The sequence below is a fragment of the Salvelinus fontinalis genome, unplaced genomic scaffold (genome assembly GCF_029448725.1).
Source record: "Salvelinus fontinalis isolate EN_2023a unplaced genomic scaffold, ASM2944872v1 scaffold_0425, whole genome shotgun sequence".
Classification (NCBI taxonomy): domain Eukaryota; kingdom Metazoa; phylum Chordata; class Actinopteri; order Salmoniformes; family Salmonidae; genus Salvelinus; species Salvelinus fontinalis.
In genome coordinates, this window is record NW_026600634.1 from 107,207 (window position 1) to 132,262 (window position 25,056).

The window sequence follows — 25,056 nt, forward strand, 5'->3', positions numbered from 1 at the left end:
CACTGACTGGTCCTCATTCAGGCTGCTAAATCTCCTCTCCATCCTGTCACACTGGCTGGTCCTCATTCAGGCTGCTAAATCTCCTCTCCACCCTGTCACACTGACTGGTCCTCATTCAGGCCCCAGGCTGCTAAATCTCCTCTCCACCCTGTCACACTGACTGGTCCTCATTCAGGCCCCAGGCTGATAAATCTCCTCTCCACCCTGTCACACTGACTGGACCTCATTCAGGCCCCAGGCTGCTAAATCTTCTCTCAACCCCAGAGCCATGTGATCTCCGGGGAAGTCTTGAGGTTTGCGATCACCAACCTTTCAGTTGAAACTCCTCATCAATATAGTGTACTGTCAAACTAATGTAGGGTTCAGCTGGTGTAGGGGTAGACAACCCTGTTGCTGGAGTGCCCCAGGTACCAACTAGGCACCACACCAGGGGTAGACAACCCTGTTGCTGGAGTGCCCCAGGTACCAACTAGGCACCACACCAGGGGTAGACAACCCTGTTGCTGGAGTGCCCCAGGTACCAACTAGGCACCACACCAGGGGTAGACAACCCTGTTGCTGGAGTGCCCCAGGTACCAACTAGGCACCACACCAGGGGTAGACAACCCTGTTGCTGGAGTGCCCCAGGTACCAACTAGGCACCACACCAGGGGTAGACAACCCTGTTGCTGGAGTGCCCCAGGTACCAACTAGGCACCACACCAGGGGTAGACAACCCTGTTGCTGGAGTGCCCCAGGTACCAACTAGGCACCACACCAGGGGTAGACAACCCTGTTGCTGGAGTGCCCCAGGTACCAACTAGGCACCACACCAGGGGTAGACAACCCTGTTGCTGGAGTGCCCCAGGTACCAACTAGGCACCACACCAGGGGTAGACAACCCTGTTGCTGGAGTGTCCCAGGTACCAACGAGGCACCACACCAGGGGTAGACAACCCTGTTGCTGGAGTGCCCCAGGTACCAACTAGGCACCACACCAGGGGTAGACAACCCTGTTGCTGGAGTGCCCCAGGTACCAACTAGGCACCACACCAGGGGTAGACAACCCTGTTGCTGGAGTGCCCCAGGTACCAACTAGGCACCACACCAGGGGTAGACAACCCTGTTGCTGGAGTGTCCCAGGTACCAACGAGGCACCACACCAGGGGTAGACAACCCTGTTGCTGGAGTGCCCCAGGTACCAACGAGGCACCACACCAGGGGTAGACAACCCTGTTGCTGGAGTGCCCCAGACACCAACTAGGCACCACACCAGGGGTAGACAACCCTGTTGCTGGAGTGCCCCAGGTACCAACTAGGCACCACACCGGGGGTAGACAACCCTGTTGCTGGAGTGTCCCAGGTACCAACTAGGCACCACACCGGGGGTAGACAACCCTGTTGCTGGAGTGCCCCAGGTACCAACTAGGCATCACACCAGGGGTAGACAACCCTGTTGCTGGAGTGCCCCAGGTACCAACTAGGCATCACACCAGGGGTAGACAACCCTGTTGCTGGAGTGCCCCAGGTACCAACTAGGCACCACACCAGGGGTAGACAACCCTGTTGCTGGAGTGCCCCAGGTACCAACTAGGCTGTGTGTACGGTGTTCTACAAGGTGTCGAAGGCGTTCCACAGGGCTGCTGGCCCATGTTGACTCCAGTGCTTCCCCACAGTTGTGTCAATTTGTCTGGATGTCCTTTGGGTGGTGGATCATTCTTGACACACACAGGAAACTATTGAGAGTGAAAAGCCAGCGGCTTTGCATTTCTTGACACAAACCAGTGCACCTGGCACCACTTCCTGTTCAAAGGCACACAAATAATTTGTCTTTCCCATTCACCCTCTGAATGGCACACATACACAATCCAAGTCTCAAGTGTCTCGAGGCTTAAAAAATCATTCTTTAACTTGTCTCCTTCCCTTTGTCTACACTGATTTTGAAGTGGATTTAACAAGTGACAAATTCACCTGGTCAGGTGTTCCTAAATACACTAAGTGTGTATAGGGCTTAGGGTGCTGTTTGGGACTCAGATGGTATCCTTAGCTAGCTCAACTGTGGAGGGGGAGAGCGAAGCTACGTCCAAAATGACACCCTGTTGCTATGGGCAAAACGACAACTTATTGCTATGGGCAAAACGACACCCTGTTGCTATGGGAAAAACGACACCCTGTTGCTATGGGCAAAATGACACCCTGTTGCTATGGGCAAAATGACACCCTGTTGCTATGGGCAAAATGACACCCTGTTGCTAGGGGCAAAATGACACCCTGTTGCTAGGGGCAAAATGACACCCTGTTGCTAGGGGCAAAATGACACCCTGTTGCTAGGGGCAAAATGACACCCTGTTGCTAGGGGCAAAATGACACCCTGTTGCTAGGGGCAAAATGACACCCTGTTGCTAGGGGCAAAATGACACCCTGTTGCTAGGGGCAAAATGACACCCTGTTGCTAGGGGCAAAATGACACCCTGTTGCTAGGGGCAAAATGACACCCTGTTGCTAGGGGCAAAATGACACCCTGTTGCTAGGGGCAAAATGACACCCTGTTGCTAGGGGCAAAATGACACCCTGTTGCTAGGGGCAAAATGACACCCTGTTGCTAGGGGTAAAATGACACCCTGTTACTATGGGCTATGGTCTTAATCAGTGCACTCTGTACAGAATAGAGTTCCATTTGAGAGGCAGATGGTGTCCTTAGCCAGCCCAACTGCTGACAGGGTGAGTTTGTGCCAGTCTGCCAGGGTGTCCTTAGCTAGCCCAACTGCTGACAGGGTGAGTTTGTGCCAGTCTGCCAGGGTGTCCTTAGCTAGCCCAACTGCTGACAGGGTGAGTTTGTGCCAGTCTGCCAGGGTGTCCTTAGCTAGCCCAACTGCTGACAGGGTGAGTTTGTGCCAGCCTGCCAGGGTGTCCTTAGCTAGCCCAACTGTTGACAGGGTGAGTTTGTGCCAGCCTGCCAGGGTGTCCTTAGCTAGCCCAACTGCTGACAGGGTGAGTTTGTGCCAGTCTGCCAGGGTGTCCTTAGCTAGCCCAACTGCTAACAGGGTGAGTTTGTGCCAGCCTGCCAGGGTGTCCTTAGCTAGCCCAACTGCTAACAGGGTGAGTTTGTGCCAGTCTGCCAGGGTGTCATTAGCTTGCTGTAAGGGTGTGTGTCCAGAGCCACTGATATGCCAGTCGCTGCCAGCTTCTGCCACGTGGCCGGACACGGTGTGAAAGGAAAAGCCTTTATGGATGATTTGAATGTTGTGATCTTTCAGTTTGTCCCTCCTGTCTCCCTGTAGGGGGGACATGATGTATTGTCAGTCTGTCCCTCCTGTCTCCCTGTAGGATGGACATGATGTATTGTCAGTCTGTCTCTCCTGTCTCCCTGTAGGGGGGACATGATGTATTGTCAGTCTGTCCCTCCTGTCTCCCTGTAGGATGGACATGATGTATTGTCAGTCTGTCCCTCCTGTCTCCCTGTAGGATGGACATGATGTATTGTCAGTCTGTCTCTCCTGTCTCCCTGTAGGGGGGACATGATGTATTGTCAGTTTGTCCCTCCTGTCTCCCTGTAGGGGGGACATGATGTATTGTCAGTTTGTCCCTCCTGTCTCCCTGTAGGGGGGACATGATGTATTGTCAGTAACTTACTAAGTCAATAAGACACTTTCAGTCTGTCCCTCCTGTCTCCCTGTAGGATGGACATGATGTATTGTCAGTCACCTACTAATGCAGTACTTTTGGCCCCTGTGGGCGCTGGTCAAAAGTATGGCAGTATATATAGGAAATGGGGTGCCATTTTGGAATTCACAGCATCCCCTTTCTGTTTGGTCTGCTGCCAAATGTTCCCCAATCCAGTCTCCCACTGAACAGGGGTATTTTTCTGTCAGAGGAGAGAGGGAGGGGATCACTTCTGGTTGATTTGTTCCCTTTTGGGGCCATTTCAGCATCTTTTATTTACACGTTGGTTTATAGACCACCAGACTAATGAGGTAAATAAATGACACCATTTTGTTGGCGCCATGACAATGACTGTTTCCATGTGTCTTTAATAAGGGTGTGTGTCTGTGTTCGGCTCTCTCACCTCGCTCTCCTCTCGCTCGCGTCTCTCCTCTCGCTCGCGTCTCTCCTCTCGCTCGCGTCTCTCCTCTCGCTCGCGTCTCTCCTCTCGCTCGCGTCTCTCCTCTCGCTCGCGTCTCTCCTCTCGCTCGCGTCTCCTCTCGCTCGCGTCTCCTCTCGCTCGCGTCTCTCCTCTCGCTCGCGTCTCTCCTCTCGCTCGCGTCTCTCCTCTCGCTCGCGTCTCTCCTCTCGCTCGCGTCTCGCCTCTCGCTCTCGTCTCGCCTCTCGCTCTCGTCTCTCCTCTCGCTCTCGTCTCTCCTCTCGCTCTCGTCTCTCCTCTCGCTCTCGTCTCTCCTCTCGCTCTCGTCTCTCCTCTCGCTCTCGTCTCTCCTCTCGCTCTCGTCTCTCCTCTCGCTCTCGTCTCTCCTCTCGCTCACGTCTCTCCTCCCGCTCTCTTCTCTTTCCCCTCCCCCATTAGACCCGGTGAAGTCTGAAGGCATGAGGATGGGTCCTCTGCTGGAGCAAGAGAAAGACCCAGCGGTAGACAATAAGGAGTTGAGGAAGACTCTGTGTCCCTACGCCGCCATGGGGGAGTGTCGCTACGGACTTAACTGTGCCTATCTCCACGGCGACGTGTGTGACATGTGCGGTCTGCAGGTGCTCCATCCCTCCAACGACGCACAGCGATCGGAACACACCAAGGTAACGGTCCCGTTAACACACGCCCCTCCGTCAGAACACACCAAGGTAACGGTCCCGTTAACACACGCCCCTCCGTCAGAACACACCAAGGTAACGGTCCCCTCCGTCAGAACACACCAAGGTAACGGTCCCCTCCGTCAGAACACACCAAGGTAACGGTCCCCTCCGTCAGAACACACCAAGGTAACGGTCCCCTCCGTCAGAACACACCAAGGTAACGGTCCCCTCCGTCAGAACACACCAAGGTAACGGTCCCCTCCGTCAGAACACACCAAGGTAACGGTCCCCTCCGTCAGAACACACCAAGGTAACGGTCCCCTCCGTCAGAACACACCAAGGTAACGGTCCCCTCCGTCAGAACACACCAAGGTAACGGTCCCCTCCGTCAGAACACACCAAGGTAACGGTCCCCTCCGTCAGAACACACCAAGGTAACGGTCCCCTCCGTCAGAACACACCAAGGTAACGGTCCCCTCCGTCAGAACACACCAAGGTAACGGTCCCCTCCGTCAGAACACACCAAGGTAACGGTCCCCTCCGTCAGAACACACCAAGGTAACGGTCCCCTCCGTCAGAACACACCAAGGTAACGGTCCCCTCCGTCAGAACACACCAAGGTAACGGTCCCCTCCGTCAGAACACACCAAGGTAACGGTCCCCTCCGTCAGAACACACCAAGGTAACGGACCCCTCCGTCAGAACACACCAAGGTAACGGTCCCCTCCGTCAGAACACACCAAGGTAACGGTCCCCTCCGTCAGAACACACCAAGGTAACGGTCCCCTCCGTCAGAACACACCAAGGTAACGGACCCCTCCGTCAGAACACACCAAGGTAACGGTCCCCTCCGTCAGAACACACCAATACTTAGTCGCCTTGTTATACTGTATTTATATACTACGAAGTATCAGTTTTCTAGAATTGAGACACTTAACCATTTCCAATGACCTCATCATTGTTTTGTTAACTGCCCTGTGATGGTTTCTGGTGGTTAACTTGTTTTGGTTTCCCCCTCCAGGCTTCATAATGCATTATAGTGGTTAGCTATACCTTTAGTATACCCCCCCCCCCCCTCCAGGCTTCATAATGCATTATAGTAGTTAGCTATACCTTTAGTATTCCCCCAAGCTTCATAATGCATTATAGTGGTTAGCTATACCTTTAGTATCCCCCCCCCCCCCCCCAGGCTTCATAATGCATTATAGTGGTTAGCTATACCTTTAGTATCCCCCCCCCAGGCTTCATAATGCATTATAGTGGTTAGCTATACCTTTAGTATTCCCCTCAGGCTTCATAATGCATTATAGTAGTTAGCTATACCTTTAGTATTCCCCCCAGGCTTCATAATGCATTTTAGTGGTTAGCTATACCTTTAGTATTCCCCCCAGGCTTCATAATGCATTATAGTGGTTAGCTATACCTTTTTAGTATTCCCCCCAGGCTTCATAATGCATTTTAGTGGTTAGCTATACCTTCAGTATTCCCCCCAGGCTTCATAATGCATTATAGTGGTTAGCTATACCTTTAGTATTCCCCCCAGGCTTCATAATGCATTGTAGTGGTTAGTTATACCTTTGGTATTCCCCCAGGCTTCATAATGCATTATAGTGGTTAGCTATACCTTTAGTATTCCCCCCAGGCTTCATAATGCATTGTAGTGGTTAGCTATACCTTTGTTATTCCTCTTCAGGCTTCATAATGCATTATAGTGGTTAGCTAGACCTTTAGTATTCCCCCCAGGCTTCATAATGCATTGTAGTGGTTAGTTATACCTTTAGTATTCCCCTCAGGCTTCATAATGCATTATAGTGGTTAGTTATACCTTTAGTATTCCCCCAGGCTTCATAATGCATTATAGTGGTTAGCTATACCTTTAGTATCCCCCCCCCCAGGCTTCATAATGCATTATAGTGGTTAGCTATACCTTTAGTATTCCCCTCAGGCTTCATAATGCATTATAGCGGTTAGCTATACCTTTAGTATTTCCTCTCAGGCTTCATAATGCATTATAGTGGTTAGCTATACCTTTAGTATTCCCCCCAGGCTTCATAATGCCTTATAGTGGTTAGCTATACCTTTAGTATTCCCCCCAGGCTTCATAATGCATTATAGTGGTTAGTTTTACCTTTAGTATTCCCCTCAGGCTTCGTAATGCATTATAGTGGTTAGTTATACCTTTAGTATTCCCCTCAGGCTTCATAATGCATTATAGTGGTTAGCTATACCTTTGTTATTCCTCTTCAGGCTTCATAATGCATTATAGTGGTTAGCTATACCTTTGTTATTCCTCTTCAGGCTTCATAATGCATTATAGTGGTTAGCTATACCTTTGTTATTCCTCTTCAGGCTTCATAATGCATTATAGTGGTTAGCTATACCTTTGTTATTCCTCTTCAGGCTTCATAATTCATTATAGTGGTTAGCTATACCTTTAGTATCCCCCCCCCCCCAGGCTTCATAATGCATTATAGTGGTTAGCTATACCTTTAGTATTCCCCCCCAGGCTTCATAATGCATTATAGTGGTTAGCTATACCTTTAGTATTCCCCCCAGGCTTCATAATGCATTATAGTGGTTAGCTATACCTTTAGTATTCCCATCAGGCTTCATAATGCATTATAGTGGTTAGCTATACCTTTAGTATTTCCCTCAGGCTTCATAATGCATTATAGTGGTTAGCTATACCTTTAGTATCCCCCCCCCAGGCTTCATAATGCATTATAGTGGTTAGCTATACCTTTAGTATTCCCCTCAGGCTTCATAATGCATTATAGTGGTTAGCTATACCTTTAGTATTCCCCCCAGGCTTCATAATGCATTATAGTGGTTAGCTATACCTTTAGTATTCCCCCCAGGCTTCATAATGCATTATAGTGGTTAGCTATACCTTTAGTATTCCCCTCAGGCTTCATAATGCATTATAGTGGTTAGCTATACCTTTAGTATCCCCCCCCCAGGCTTCATAATGCATTATAGTGGTTAGCTATACCGTTAGTATTCCCCTCAGGCTTCATAATGCATTATAGTGGTTAGCTATACCTTTAGTATTCCCCCCAGGCTTCATAATGCATTATAGTGGTTAGCTATACCGTTAGTATTCCCCTCAGGCTTCATAATGCATTATAGTGGTTAGCTATGCCTTTAGTACTCCCCCCAGGCTTCATAATGCATTATAGTGGTTAGCTATACCTTTGTTATTCCTCTTCAGGCTTCATAATGCATTATAGGGGTTAGCAATACCTTTAGTATCCCCCCAGGCTTCATAATGCATTAGTGTGGTTAGCTATACCTTTGTTATTCCTCTTCAGGCTTCATAATGCATTATAGTGGTTAGCTATACCTTTAGTATTCCACCCCCCCCAGGCTTCATAATGCATTATAGTGGTTAGCTATACCTTTAGTATCCCCCCCAGGCTTCATAATGCATTATAGTGGTTAGCTATACCTTTGTTATTCCTCTTCAGGCTTGCATCGAGGCCCATGAGAAGGACATGGAGCTGTCGTTTGCCATCCAGCGCAGTAAGGACATGCAGTGTGGCGTGTGTATGGAGGTGGTGTTTGACAAGGCCAACCCCAGTGAGAGACGCTTCGGCATCCTGTCCAACTGCTGCCACTGTTACTGCCTCAAGTGCATCCGCAAGTGGAGGAGCGCCAAGACGTTCGAGAGCAAGATCATCAAGTAAGGAAGTTGTGTTTATTATCCCGAGGGATAGGATCATCAAGTAAGGAAGTAGTGTTTATTATCCTGATGGGCAAGATCATCAAGTAAGGAAGTAGTGTTTATTATCCTGATGGGCAAGATCATCAAGTAAGGAAGTAGTGTTTATTATCCCGAGGGGCAAGATCATCAAGTAAGGAAGTAGTGTTTATTATCCCGAGGGGCAGGATCATCAAGTAAGGAAGTAGTGTTTATTATCCCGAGGGGCAGGATCATCAAGTAAGGAAGTAGTGTTTATTATCCCGAGGGGCAAGATCATCAAGTAAGGAAGTAGTGTTTATTATCCTGAGGGGCAAGATCATCAAGTAAGGAAGTAGTGTTTATTATCCTGAGGGACAAGATCATCAAGTAAGGAAGTAGTGTTTATTATCCCGAGGGGCAAGATCATCAAGTAAGGAAGTAGTGTTTATTATCCTGAGGGACAAGATCATCAAGTAAGGAAGTAGTGTTTATTATCCCGAGGGGCAAGATCATCAAGTAAGGAAGTAGTGTTTATTATCCTGAGGGACAAGATCATGAAGTAAGGAAGTAGTGTTTATTATCCCGAGGGGCAAGATCATGAAGTAAGGAAGTAGTGTTTATTATCCCGAGGGACAAGATCATCAAGTAAGGAAGTAGTGTTTATTATCCTGAGGGACAAGATCATCAAGTAAGGAAGTAGTGTTTATTATCCCGAGGGGCAAGATCATCAAGTAAGGAAGTAGTGTTTATTATCCTGAGGGACAAGATCATGAAGTAAGGAAGTAGTGTTTATTATCCCGAGGGGCAAGATCATGAAGTAAGGGAGTAGTGTTTATTATCCCGAGTGACAGGATCATCAAGTAAGGAAGTAGTGTTTATTATCCTGAGGGACAAGATCATGAAGTAAGGAAGTAGTGTTTATTATCCTGAGGGGCAAGATCATCAAGTAAGGAAGTAGTGTTTATTATCCCGAGGGATAGGATCATCAAGTAAGGAAGTAGTGTTTATTATCCCGAGGGACAAGATCATCAAGTAAGGAATTTGTAAGTCGCTCTGGATAAGAGCGTCTGCTAAATGACTTAAATGTAAATGTAAGTAGTGTTTATTATCCCGAGGGGCAAGATCATCAAGTAAGGAAGTAGTGTTTATTATACCGAGGGGCAAGATCATCAAGTAAGGAAGTAGTGTTTATTATACCGAGGGGCAAGATCATCAAGTAAGGAAGTAGTGTTTATTATACCGAGGGGCAAGATCATCAAGTAAGGAAGTAGTGTTTATTATACCGAGGGGCAAGATCATCAAGTAAGGAAGTAGTGTTTATTATACCGAGGGGCAAGATCATCAAGTAAGGAAGTAGTGTTTATTATCCCGAGGGGCAAGATCATCAAGTAAGGAAGTAGTGTTTATTATCCCGAGGGGCGAGATCATCAAGTAAGGAAGTAGTGTTTATTATCCCGAGGGACAATTCATTTTGCAGCACGTAGTAAAAAATACAATGAACACGTGACAATAAATATAGACCTAAAACCAAAGCAGTGTATACTGCAATATTTAGACAAAACTACTACAGTTTATTGAGGTAGATGAGACTACTACAGCTTATTGAGGTAGATGAGAGACTACTACAGCTTATTGAGGTAGATGAGAGACTAGACTACTACAGCTTATTGAGGAAGATGAGAAACTAGACTACTACAGCTTATTGAGGAAGATGAGAGACTCGACTACTACAGCTTATTGAGGAAGATGAGAGACTAGACTACTACATTTTATTGAGGTAGATGAGAGACTACTACAGCTTATTGAGGTAGATGAGAGACTAGACTACTACATTTTATTGAGGTAGATGAGAGACAAGACTACTACATTTTATTGAGGTAGATGAGAGACTACTACAGCTTATTGAGGTAGATGAGAGACTAGACTACTACAGTTTATTGAGGTAGATGAGACTCATATACAGGTGAGGGATCTGTTAAGACAGACAGTTTGGGGGGGAGGGGGGCTCTTGGTTGTTTCTGCATGTGGAGGAGCGCCAAGTAATTTGAGAGCAAGCTCAAGTAAGCCAGTGTTTCTCAACCTTTTTGAATCCAGGGACAGAGACAGACGAGCTATGGTTTCTCAGCTTCGGAGATCACTTACATTAAATTAGCACTGTAGAGGTGACCAATTTAGTGTGGATGGACTGGATATTTAGATTTAGTAAGGAACTGGATATTTAGATTTAGTAAGGGACTGGATATTTAGATTTAGTAAGGGACTAGATATTTAGATTTAGTAAGGGACTAGACGGACTGGATATTTAGATTTAGTAAGGGACTGGATATTTAGATTTAGTAAGGGACTAGACAGACTGGATATTTAGATTTAGTAAGGAACTAGACGGACTGGATATTTAGATTTAGTAAGGGACTGGATATTTAGATTTAGTAAGGGACTGGATATTTAGATTTAGTAAGGGACTGGATATTTAGATTTAGTAAGGGACTGGATATTTAGATTTAGTAAGGGACTGGATATTTAGATTTAGTAAGGGACTAGACGGACTGGATATTTAGATTTAGTAAGGAACTAGACGGACTGGATATTTAGATTTAGTAAGGGACTAGACGGACTGGATATTTAGATTTAGTAAGGGACTAGACGGACTGGATATTTAGATTTAGTAAGGAACTAGACGGACTGGATATTTAGATTTAGTAAGGAACTAGACGGACTGGATATTTAGATTTAGTAAGGAACTAGACGGACTGGATATTTAGATTTAGTAAGGAACTAGACGGACTGGATATTTAGATTTAGTAAGGAACTAGACGGACTGGATATTTAGATTTAGTAAGGAACTAGACGGACTGGATATTTAGATTTAGTAAGGAACTAGACGGACTGGATATTTAGATTTAGTAAGGGACTGGATATTTAGATTTAGTAAGGGACTAGACGGACTGGATATTTAGATTTAGTAAGGAACTAGACGGACTGGATATTTAGATTTAGTAAGGAACTAGACGGACTGGATATTTAGATTTAGTAAGGAACTAGACGGACTGGATATTTAGATTTAGTAAGGAACTAGACGGACTGGATATTTAGATTTAGTAAGGGACTGGATATTTAGATTTAGTAAGGGACTGGATATTTAGATTTAGTAAGGGACTGGATATTTAGATTTAGTAAGGGACTGGATATTTAGATTTAGTAAGGGACTGGATATTTAGATTTAGTAAGGGACTAGATATTTAGATTTAGTAAGGGACTGGATATTTAGATTTAGTAAGGGACTGGATATTTAGATTTAGTAAGGGACTGGATATTTAGATTTAGTAAGGGACTGGATATTTAGATTTAGTAAGGGACTGGATATTTAGATTTAGTAAGGGACTGGATATTTAGATTTAGTAAGGGACTAGACGGACTGGATATTTAGATTTAGTAAGGGACTGGATATTTAGATTTAGTAAGGGACTAGACGGACTGGATATTTAGATTTAGTAAGGGACTAGACGGACTGGATATTTAGATTTAGTAAGGGACTAGACGGACTGGATATTTAGATTTAGTAAGGGACTAGACGGACTGGATATTTAGATTTAGTAAGGGACTAGACGGACTGGATATTTAGATTTGGTAAGGGACTAGACGGACTGGATATTTAGATTTGGTAAGGGACTAGACGGACTGGATATTTAGATTTGGTAAGGGACTAGACGGACTGGATATTTAGATTTAGTAAGGGACTAGACGGACTGGATATTTAGATTTAGTAAGGGACTAGACGGACTGGATATTTAGATTTAGTAAGGGACTAGACGGACTGGATATTTAGATTTAGTAAGGGACTAGACGGACTGGATATTTAGATTTAGTAAGGGACTAGACGGACTGGATATTTAGATTTGGTAAGGGACTAGACGGACTGGATATTTAGATTTGGTAAGGGACTAGACGGACTGGATATTTAGATTTGGTAAGGAACTAGACGGACTGGATATTTAGATTTAGTAAGGAACTAGACGGACTGGATATTTAGATTTAGTAAGGAACTAGACGGACTGGATATTTAGATTTAGTAAGGAACTAGACGGACTGGATATTTAGATTTAGTAAGGAACTAGACGGACTGGATATTTAGATTTAGTAAGGGACTGGATATTTAGATTTAGTAAGGGACTAGACGGACTGGATATTTAGATTTAGTAAGGAACTAGACGGACTGGATATTTAGATTTAGTAAGGAACTAGACGGACTGGATATTTAGATTTAGTAAGGAACTAGACGGACTGGATATTTAGATTTAGTAAGGGACTGGATATTTAGATTTAGTAAGGGACTGGATATTTAGATTTAGTAAGGGACTGGATATTTAGATTTAGTAAGGGACTGGATATTTAGATTTAGTAAGGGACTGGATATTTAGATTTAGTAAGGGACTGGATATTTAGATTTAGTAAGGGACTGGATATTTAGATTTAGTAAGGGACTGGATATTTAGATTTAGTAAGGGACTAGACGGACTGGATATTTAGATTTAGTAAGGGACTGGATATTTAGATTTAGTAAGGGACTAGACGGACTAGATATTTAGATTTAGTAAGGAACTAGACGGACTGGATATTTAGATTTAGTAAGGGACTGGATATTTAGATTTAGTAAGGGACTGGATATTTAGATTTAGTAAGGAACTGGATATTTAGATTTAGTAAGGAACTAGATATTTAGATTTAGTAAGGGACTGGATATTTAGATTTAGTAAGGGACTGGATATTTAGATTTAGTAAGGGACTGGATATTTAGATTTAGTAAGGGACTGGATATTTAGATTTAGTAAGGGACTGGATATTTAGATTTAGTAAGGGACTGGATATTTAGATTTAGTAAGGGACTGGATATTTAGATTTAGTAAGGGACTGGATATTTAGATTTAGTAAGGGACTGGATATTTAGATTTAGTAAGGGACTGGATATTTAGATTTAGTAAGGGACTGGATATTTAGATTTAGTAAGGGACTGGATATTTAGATTTAGTAAGGGACTGGATATTTAGATTTAGTAAGGGACTGGATATTTAGATTTAGTAAGGGACTGGATATTTAGATTTAGTAAGGGACTGGATATTTAGATTTAGTAAGGGACTGGATATTTAGATTTAGTAAGGGACTGGATATTTAGATTTAGTAAGGGACTGGATATTTAGATTTAGTAAGGGACTGGATATTTAGATTTAGTAAGGGACTGGATATTTAGATTTAGTAAGGGACTGGATATTTAGATTTAGTAAGGGACTGGATATTTAGATTTAGTAAGGGACTGGATATTTAGATTTAGTAAGGGACTGGATATTTAGATTTAGTAAGGGACTGGATATTTAGATTTAGTAAGGGACTGGATATTTAGATTTAGTAAGGGACTGGATATTTAGATTTAGTAAGGGACTGGATATTTAGATTTAGTAAGGGACTGGATATTTAGATTTAGTAAGGGACTGGATATTTAGATTTAGTAAGGGACTGGATATTTAGATTTAGTAAGGGACTGGATATTTAGATTTAGTAAGGGACTGGATATTTAGATTTAGTAAGGGACTGGATATTTAGATTTAGTAAGGGACTGGATATTTAGATTTAGTAAGGGACTGGATATTTAGATTTAGTAAGGGACTGGATATTTAGATTTAGTAAGGGACTGGATATTTAGATTTAGTAAGGGACTGGATATTTAGATTTAGTAAGGGACTGGATATTTAGATTTAGTAAGGGACTAGACGGACTGGATATTTAGATTTAGTAAGGGACTGGATATTTAGATTTAGTAAGGGACTAGACGGACTAGATATTTAGATTTAGTAAGGAACTAGACGGACTGGATATTTAGATTTAGTAAGGAACTAGACAGACTAGATATTTAGATTTAGTAAGGGACTGGATATTTAGATTTAGTAAGGGACTGGATATTTAGATTTAGTAAGGGACTGGATATTTAGATTTAGTAAGGGACTGGATATTTAGATTTAGTAAGGGACTGGATATTTAGATTTAGTAAGGGACTGGATATTTAGATTTAGTAAGGGACTAGATATTTAGATTTAGTAAGGGACTAGACGGACTGGATATTTAGATTTAGTAAGGAACTAGACGGACTGGATATTTAAATTTAGTAAGGAACTAGACGGACTGGATATTTAGATTTAGTAAGGAACTAGACGGACTGGATATTTAGATTTAGTAAGGAACTAGACGGACTGGATATTTAGATTTAGTAAGGGACTGGATATTTAGATTTAGTAAGGGACTGGATATTTAGATTTAGTAAGGGACTGGATATTTAGATTTAGTAAGGGACTGGATATTTAGATTTAGTAAGGAACTGGATATTTAGATTTAGTAAGGGACTGGATATTTAGATTTAGTAAGGGACTGGATATTTAGATTTAGTAAGGGACTGGATATTTAGATTTAGTAAGGGACTGGATATTTAGATTTAGTAAGGGACTGGATATTTAGATTTAGTAAGGGACTGGATATTTAGATTTAGTAAGGGACTGGATATTTAGATTTAGTAAGGGACTGGATATTTAGATTTAGTAAGGGACTGGATATTTAGATTTAGTAAGGGACTGGATATTTAGATTTAGTAAGGGACTGGATATTTAGATTTAGTAAGGGACTGGATATTTAGATTTAGTAAGGGACTGGATATTTAGATTTAGTAAGGGACTGGATATTTAGATTTAGTAAGGGACTGGATATTTAGATTTAGTAAGGGACTGGATATTTAGATTTAGTAAGGGACTGGATATTTAGATTTAGTAAGGGACTGGATATTTAGATTTAGTAAGGGACTGGATATTTAGATTTAGTAAGGGACTGGATATTTAGATTTAGTAAGGGACTGGATATTTAGATTTAGTAAGGGACTGGATATTTAGATTTAGTAAGGGACTGGATATTTAGATTTAGTAAGGGACTGGATATTTAGATTTAGTAAGGGACTAGACGGACTGGATATTTAGATTTAGTAAGGGACTGGATATTTAGATTTAGTAAGGGACTAGACGGACTAGATATTTAGATTTAGTAAGGAACTAGACGGACTGGATATTTAGATTTAGTAAGGAACTGGATATTTAGATTTAGTAAGGAACTAGACAGACTAGATATTTAGATTTAGTAAGGGACTGGATATTTAGATTTAGTAAGGGACTGGATATTTAGATTTAGTAAGGGACTGGATATTTAGATTTAGTAAGGGACTGGATATTTAGATTTAGTAAGGGACTGGATATTTAGATTTAGTAAGGGACTGGATATTTAGATTTAGTAAGGGACTGGATATTTAGATTTAGTAAGGGACTAGATATTTAGATTTAGTAAGGGACTAGACGGACTGGATATTTAGATTTAGTAAGGGACTAGACGGACTGGATATTTAGATTTAGTAAGGGACTGGATATTTAGATTTAGTAAGGGACTGGATATTTAGATTTAGTAAGGGACTAGACGGACTGGATATTTAGATTTAGTAAGGGACTAGACGGACTGGATATTTACATTTAGTAAGGAACTAGACGGACTGGATATTTAGATTTAGTAAGGAACTAGACGGACTGGATATTTAGATTTAGTAAGGGACTGGATATTTAGATTTAGTAAGGGACTGGATATTTAGATTTAGTAAGGGACTGGATATTTAGATTTAGTAAGGAACTGGATATTTAGATTTAGTAAGGGACTGGATATTTAGATTTAGTAAGGGACTGGATATTTAGATTTAGTAAGGGACTGGATATTTAGATTTAGTAAGGGACTGGATATTTAGATTTAGTAAGGGACTGGATATTTAGATTTAGTAAGGGACTGGATATTTAGATTTAGTAAGGGACTGGATATTTAGATTTAGTAAGGGACTGGATATTTAGATTTAGTAAGGGACTGGATATTTAGATTTAGTAAGGGACTGGATATTTAGATTTAGTAAGGGACTGGATATTTAGATTTAGTAAGGGACTGGATATTTAGATTTAGTAAGGGACTGGATATTTAGATTTAGTAAGGGACTGGATATTTAGATTTAGTAAGGGACTGGATATTTAGATTTAGTAAGGGACTGGATATTTAGATTTAGTAAGGGACTGGATATTTAGATTTAGTAAGGGACTGGATATTTAGATTTAGTAAGGGACTGGATATTTAGATTTAGTAAGGGACTGGATATTTAGATTTAGTAAGGGACTGGATATTTAGATTTAGTAAGGGACTGGATATTTAGATTTAGTAAGGGACTGGATATTTAGATTTAGTAAGGGACTGGATATTTAGATTTAGTAAGGGACTGGATATTTAGATTTAGTAAGGGACTGGATATTTAGATTTAGTAAGGGACTGGATATTTAGATTTAGTAAGGGACTGGATATTTAGATTTAGTAAGGGACTGGATATTTAGATTTAGTAAGGGACTAGACGGACTGGATATTTAGATTTAGTAAGGAACTAGACGGACTGGATATTTAGATTTAGTAAGGAACTAGACGGACTGGATATTTAGATTTAGTAAGGGACTGGATATTTAGATTTAGTAAGGGACTGGATATTTAGATTTAGTAAGGGACTGGATATTTAGATTTAGTAAGGGACTGGATATTTAGATTTAGTAAGGGACTAGACGGACTGGATATTTAGATTTAGTAAGGGACTAGACGGACTGGATATTTAGATTTAGTAAGGAACTAGACGGACTGGATATTTAGATTTATTAAGGAACTAGACGGACTGGATATTTAGATTTAGTAAGGGACTGGATATTTAGATTTAGTAAGGGACTGGATATTTAGATTTAGTAAGGGACTGGATATTTAGATTTAGTAAGGGACTGGATATTTAGATTTAGTAAGGGACTGGATATTTAGATTTAGTAAGGGACTGGATATTTAGATTTAGTAAGGGACTGGATATTTAGATTTAGTAAGGGACTGGATATTTAGATTTAGTAAGGGACTGGATATTTAGATTTAGTAAAGGACTGGATATTTAGATTTAGTAAGGAACTAGATATTTAGATTTAGTAAGGAACTGGATATTTAGATTTAGTAAGGGACTGGATATTTAGATTTAGTAAGGGACTGGATATTTAGATTTAGTAAGGGACTGGATATTTAGATTTAGTAAGGGACTGGATATTTAGATTTAGTAAGGGACTGGATATTTAGATTTAGTAAGGGACTGGATATTTAGATTTAGTAAGGGACTGGATATTTAGATTTAGTAAGGAACTAGATATTTAGATTTAGTAAGGAACTAGATATTTAGATTTAGTAAGGAACTAGACGGACTGGATATTTAGATTTAGTAAGGGACTGGATATTTAGATTTAGTAAGGGACTAGACGGACTGGATATTTAGATTTAGTAAGGAACTAGACGGACTGGATATTTAGATTTAGTAAGGAACTAGACGGACTGGATATTTAGATTTAGTAAGGGACTGGATATTTAGATTTAGTAAGGGACTGGATATTTAGATTTAGTAAGGGACTGGATATTTAGATTTAGTAAGGGACTGGATATTTAGATTTAGTAAGGGACTAGACGGACTGGATATTTAGATTTAGTAAGGGACTAGACGGACTGGATATTTAGATTTAGTAAGGAACTAGACGGACTGGATATTTAGATTTATTAAGGAACTAGACGGACTGGATATTTAGATTTAGTAAGGGACTGGATATTTAGATTTAGTAAGGGACTGGATATTTAGATTTAGTAAGGGACTAGACGGACTGGATATTTAGATTTAGTAAGGGACTGGATATTTAGATTTAGTAAGGGACTAGACAGACTGGATATTTAGATTTAGTAAGGGACTGGATATTTAGATTTAGTAAGGGACTGGATATTTAGATTTAGTAAGGGACTGGATATTTAGATTTAGTAAGGGACTGGATATTTAGATTTAGTAAGGGACTGGATATTTAGATTTAGTAAGGGACTAGACGGACTGGATATTTAGATTTAGTAAGGGACTGGATATTTAGATTTAGTAAGGGACTGGATATTTAGATTTAGTAAGGGACTAGACGGACTGGATATTTAGATTTAGTAAGGGACTAGACGGACTGGATATTTAGATTTAGTAAGGGACTAGACGGACTGGATATTTAGATTTAGTAAGGGACTAGACGGACTGGATATTTAGATTTAGTAAGGGACTAGACGGACTGGATATTTAGATTTAGTAAGGGACTAGACGGACTGGATATTTAGATTTAGTAAGGAACTAGATATTTAGATTTAGTAAGGGACTGGATATTTAGATTTAGTAAGGGACTGGATATTTAGATTTAGTAAGGGACTGGATATTTAGATTTAGTAAGGGACTAGACGGACTAGATATTTAGATTTAGTAAGGAACTAGACGGACTGGATATTTAGATTTAGTAAGGAACTGGATATTTAGATTTAGTAAGGAACTAGACAGACTAGATATTTAGATTTAGTAAGGGACTGGATATTTAGATTTAGTAAGGGACTGGATATTTAGATTTAGTAAGGAACTGGATATTTAGATTTAGTAAGGAACTGGATATTTAGATTTAGTAAGGGACTGGATATTTAGATTTAGTAAGGGACTGGATATTTAGATTTAGTAAGGGACTGGATATTTAGATTTAGTAAGGGACTGGATATTTAGATTTAGTAAGGGACTGGATATTTAGATTTAGTAAGGGACTAGATATTTAGATTTAGTAAGGAACTAGATATTTAGATTTAGTAAGGGACTGGATATTTAGATTTAGTAAGGGACTGGATATTTAGATTTAGTAAGGGACTGGATATTTAGATTTAGTAAGGGACTGGATATTTAGATTTAGTAAGGAACTGGATATTTAGATTTAGTAAGGAACTGGATATTTAGATTTAGTAAGGAACTAGATATTTAGATTTAGTAAGGAACTAGACGGACTGGATATTTAGATTTAGTAAGGGACTGGATATTTAGATTTAGTAAGGGACTAGACGGACTGGATATTTAGATTTAGTAAGGAACTAGACGGACTGGATATTTAGATTTAGTAAGGAACTAGACGGACTGGATATTTAGATTTAGTAAGGGACTGGATATTTAGATTTAGTAAGGGACTGGATATTTAGATTTAGTAAGGGACTGGATATTTAGATTTAGTAAGGGACTGGATATTTAGATTTAGTAAGGGACTGGATATTTAGATTTAGTAAGGGACTGGATATTTAGATTTAGTAAGGGACTGGATATTTACATTTAGTAAGGGACTGGATATTTAGATTTAGTAAGGGACTGGATATTTAGATTTAGTAAGGGACTGGATATTTAGATTTAGTAAGGGACTGGATATTTAGATTTAGTAAGGGACTGGATATTTAGATTTAGTAAGGGACTGGATATTTAGATTTAGTAAGGGACTGGATATTTAGATTTAGTAAGGGACTGGATATTTAGATTTGGTAAGGGACTAGACGGACTGGATATTTAGATTTAGTAAGGAACTAGACGGACTGGATATTTAGATTTAGTAAGGGACTGGATATTTAGATTTAGTAAGGGACTGGATATTTAGATTTAGTAAGGGACTGGATATTTAGATTTAGTAAGGGACTGGATATTTAGATTTAGTAAGGGACTGGATATTTAGATTTAGTAAGGGACTGGATATTTAGATTTAGTAAGGGACTGGATATTTAGATTTAGTAAGGGACTAGACGGACTGGATATTTAGATTTAGTAAGGGACTGGATATTTAGATTTAGTAAGGGACTAGACGGACTAGATATTTAGATTTAGTAAGGAACTAGACGGACTGGATATTTAGATTTAGTAAGGAACTGGATATTTAGATTTAGTAAGGAACTAGACAGACTAGATATTTAGATTTAGTAAGGGACTGGATATTTAGATTTAGTAAGGGACTGGATATTTAGATTTAGTAAGGGACTGGATATTTAGATTTAGTAAGGGACTGGATATTTAGATTTAGTAAGGGACTGGATATTTAGATTTAGTAAGGGACTGGATATTTAGATTTAGTAAGGGACTGGATATTTAGATTTAGTAAGGGACTAGATATTTAGATTTAGTAAGGGACTAGACGGACTGGATATTTAGATTTAGTAAGGAACTAGACGGACTGGATATTTAGATTTAGTAAGGAACTAGACGGACTGGATATTTAGATTTAGTAAGGAACTAGACGGACTGGATATTTAGATTTAGTAAGGAACTAGACGGACTGGATATTTAGATTTAGTAAGGGACTGGATATTTAGATTTAGTAAGGGACTGGATATTTAGATTTAGTAAGGGACTGGATATTTAGATTTAGTAAGGGACTGGATATTTAGATTTAGTAAGGGACTGGATATTTAGATTTAGTAAGGGACTGGATATTTAGATTTAGTAAGGGACTGGATATTTAGATTTAGTAAGGGACTGGATATTTAGATTTAGTAAGGGACTGGATATTTAGATTTAGTAAGGGACTGGATATTTAGATTTAGTAAGGGACTGGATATTTAGATTTAGTAAGGGACTGGATATTTAGATTTAGTAAGGGACTGGATATTTAGATTTAGTAAGGGACTGGATATTTAGATTTAGTAAGGGACTGGATATTTAGATTTAGTAAGGGACTGGATATTTAGATTTAGTAAGGGACTGGATATTTAGATTTAGTAAGGGACTGGATATTTAGATTTAGTAAGGGACTAGACGGACTGGATATTTAGATTTAGTAAGGGACTGGATATTTAGATTTAGTAAGGGACTAGACGGACTAGATATTTAGATTTAGTAAGGAACTAGACGGACTGGATATTTAGATTTAGTAAGGAACTGGATATTTAGATTTAGTAAGGAACTAGACAGACTAGATATTTAGATTTAGTAAGGGACTGGATATTTAGATTTAGTAAGGGACTGGATATTTAGATTTAGTAAGGGACTGGATATTTAGATTTAGTAAGGGACTGGATATTTAGATTTAGTAAGGGACTGGATATTTAGATTTAGTAAGGGACTGGATATTTAGATTTAGTAAGGGACTAGATATTTAGATTTAGTAAGGGACTAGACGGACTGGATATTTAGATTTAGTAAGGAACTAGACGGACTGGATATTTAAATTTAGTAAGGAACTAGACGGACTGGATATTTAGATTTAGTAAGGAACTAGACGGACTGGATATTTAGATTTAGTAAGGAACTAGACGGACTGGATATTTAGATTTAGTAAGGGACTGGATATTTAGATTTAGTAAGGGACTGGATATTTAGATTTAGTAAGGGACTGGATATTTAGATTTAGTAAGGGACTGGATATTTAGATTTAGTAAGGAACTGGATATTTAGATTTAGTAAGGGACTGGATATTTAGATTTAGTAAGGGACTGGATATTTAGATTTAGTAAGGGACTGGATATTTAGATTTAGTAAGGGACTGGATATTTAGATTTAGTAAGGGACTGGATATTTAGATTTAGTAAGGGACTGGATATTTAGATTTAGTAAGGGACTGGATATTTAGATTTAGTAAGGGACTGGATATTTAGATTTAGTAAGGGACTGGATATTTAGATTTAGTAAGGGACTGGATATTTAGATTTAGTAAGGGACTGGATATTTAGATTTAGTAAGGGACTGGATATTTAGATTTAGTAAGGGACTGGATATTTAGATTTAGTAAGGGACTGGATATTTAGATTTAGTAAGGGACTGGATATTTAGATTTAGTAAGGGACTGGATATTTAGATTTAGTAAGGGACTGGATATTTAGATTTAGTAAGGGACTGGATATTTAGATTTAGTAAGGGACTGGATATTTAGATTTAGTAAGGGACTGGATATTTAGATTTAGTAAGGGACTGGATATTTAGATTTAGTAAGGGACTGGATATTTAGATTTAGTAAGGGACTGGATATTTAGATTTAGTAAGGGACTAGACGGACTGGATATTTAGATTTAGTAAGGGACTGGATATTTAGATTTAGTAAGGGACTAGACGGACTAGATATTTAGATTTAGTAAGGAACTAGACGGACTGGATATTTAGATTTAGTAAGGAACTGGATATTTAGATTTAGTAAGGAACTAGACAGACTAGATATTTAGATTTAGTAAGGGACTGGATATTTAGATTTAGTAAGGGACTGGATATTTAGATTTAGTAAGGGACTGGATATTTAGATTTAGTAAGGGACTGGATATTTAGATTTAGTAAGGGACTGGATATTTAGATTTAGTAAGGGACTGGATATTTAGATTTAGTAAGGGACTAGATATTTAGATTTAGTAAGGGACTAGACGGACTGGATATTTAGATTTAGTAAGGGACTAGACGGACTGGATATTTAGATTTAGTAAGGGACTGGATATTTAGATTTAGTAAGGGACTGGATATTTAGATTTAGTAAGGGACTGGATATTTAGATTTAGTAAGGGACTGGATATTTAGATTTAGTAAGGGACTAGACGGACTGGATATTTAGATTTAGTAAGGGACTAGACGGACTGGATATTTACATTTAGTAAGGAACTAGACGGACTGGATATTTAGATTTAGTAAGGAACTAGACGGACTGGATATTTAGATTTAGTAAGGGACTGGATATTTAGATTTAGTAAGGGACTGGATATTTAGATTTAGTAAGGGACTGGATATTTAGATTTAGTAAGGAACTGGATATTTAGATTTAGTAAGGGACTGGATATTTAGATTTAGTAAGGGACTGGATATTTAGATTTAGTAAGGGACTGGATATTTAGATTTAGTAAGGGACTGGATATTTAGATTTAGTAAGGGACTGGATATTTAGATTTAGTAAGGGACTGGATATTTAGATTTAGTAAGGGACTGGATATTTAGATTTAGTAAGGGACTGGATATTTAGATTTAGTAAGGGACTGGATATTTAGATTTAGTAAGGGACTGGATATTTAGATTTAGTAAGGGACTGGATATTTAGATTTAGTAAGGGACTGGATATTTAGATTTAGTAAGGGACTGGATATTTAGATTTAGTAAGGGACTGGATATTTAGATTTAGTAAGGGACTGGATATTTAGATTTAGTAAGGGACTGGATATTTAGATTTAGTAAGGGACTGGATATTTAGATTTAGTAAGGGACTGGATATTTAGATTTAGTAAGGGACTGGATATTTAGATTTAGTAAGGGACTGGATATTTAGATTTAGTAAGGGACTGGATATTTAGATTTAGTAAGGGACTGGATATTTAGATTTAGTAAGGGACTGGATATTTAGATTTAGTAAGGGACTGGATATTTAGATTTAGTAAGGGACTGGATATTTAGATTTAGTAAGGGACTGGATATTTAGATTTAGTAAGGGACTGGATATTTAGATTTAGTAAGGGACTGGATATTTAGATTTAGTAAGGGACTGGATATTTAGATTTAGTAAGGGACTAGACGGACTGGATATTTAGATTTAGTAAGGAACTAGACGGACTGGATATTTAGATTTAGTAAGGAACTAGACGGACTGGATATTTAGATTTAGTAAGGGACTGGATATTTAGATTTAGTAAGGGACTGGATATTTAGATTTAGTAAGGGACTGGATATTTAGATTTAGTAAGGGACTGGATATTTAGATTTAGTAAGGGACTAGACGGACTGGATATTTAGATTTAGTAAGGGACTAGACGGACTGGATATTTAGATTTAGTAAGGAACTAGACGGACTGGATATTTAGATTTATTAAGGAACTAGACGGACTGGATATTTAGATTTAGTAAGGGACTGGATATTTAGATTTAGTAAGGGACTGGATATTTAGATTTAGTAAGGGACTGGATATTTAGATTTAGTAAGGGACTGGATATTTAGATTTAGTAAGGGACTGGATATTTAGATTTAGTAAGGGACTGGATATTTAGATTTAGTAAGGGACTGGATATTTAGATTTAGTAAGGGACTGGATATTTAGATTTAGTAAGGGACTGGATATTTAGATTTAGTAAAGGACTGGATATTTAGATTTAGTAAGGAACTAGATATTTAGATTTAGTAAGGAACTGGATATTTAGATTTAGTAAGGGACTGGATATTTAGATTTAGTAAGGGACTGGATATTTAGATTTAGTAAGGGACTGGATATTTAGATTTAGTAAGGGACTGGATATTTAGATTTAGTAAGGGACTGGATATTTAGATTTAGTAAGGGACTGGATATTTAGATTTAGTAAGGGACTGGATATTTAGATTTAGTAAGGAACTAGATATTTAGATTTAGTAAGGAACTAGATATTTAGATTTAGTAAGGAACTAGACGGACTGGATATTTAGATTTAGTAAGGGACTGGATATTTAGATTTAGTAAGGGACTAGACGGACTGGATATTTAGATTTAGTAAGGAACTAGACGGACTGGATATTTAGATTTAGTAAGGAACTAGACGGACTGGATATTTAGATTTAGTAAGGGACTGGATATTTAGATTTAGTAAGGGACTGGATATTTAGATTTAGTAAGGGACTGGATATTTAGATTTAGTAAGGGACTGGATATTTAGATTTAGTAAGGGACTAGACGGACTGGATATTTAGATTTAGTAAGGGACTAGACGGACTGGATATTTAGATTTAGTAAGGAACTAGACGGAC

General features: G+C 39.4%; 1 protein-coding gene across 2 annotated transcripts in view; it reads left to right on the plus strand.

Annotated features, from left to right (window-relative positions):
- The window catches only part of LOC129846004 (probable E3 ubiquitin-protein ligase makorin-1), a 76,200-nt gene that overhangs the window by 24,014 nt on the left and 27,130 nt on the right, over positions 1-25,056 (plus strand). The window contains exons 4-5 of one of the 2 annotated variants that reach the window (XM_055913995.1): positions 4,499-4,722; positions 8,187-8,401. In XM_055913995.1, coding sequence (XP_055769970.1) covers positions 4,499-4,722; positions 8,187-8,401 — 439 coding nt within the window. Of the gene's footprint in view, positions 1-4,498; positions 4,723-8,186; positions 8,406-25,056 lie in introns of those variants that run through there. The other variant, XM_055913997.1, reaches the window with a different exon arrangement.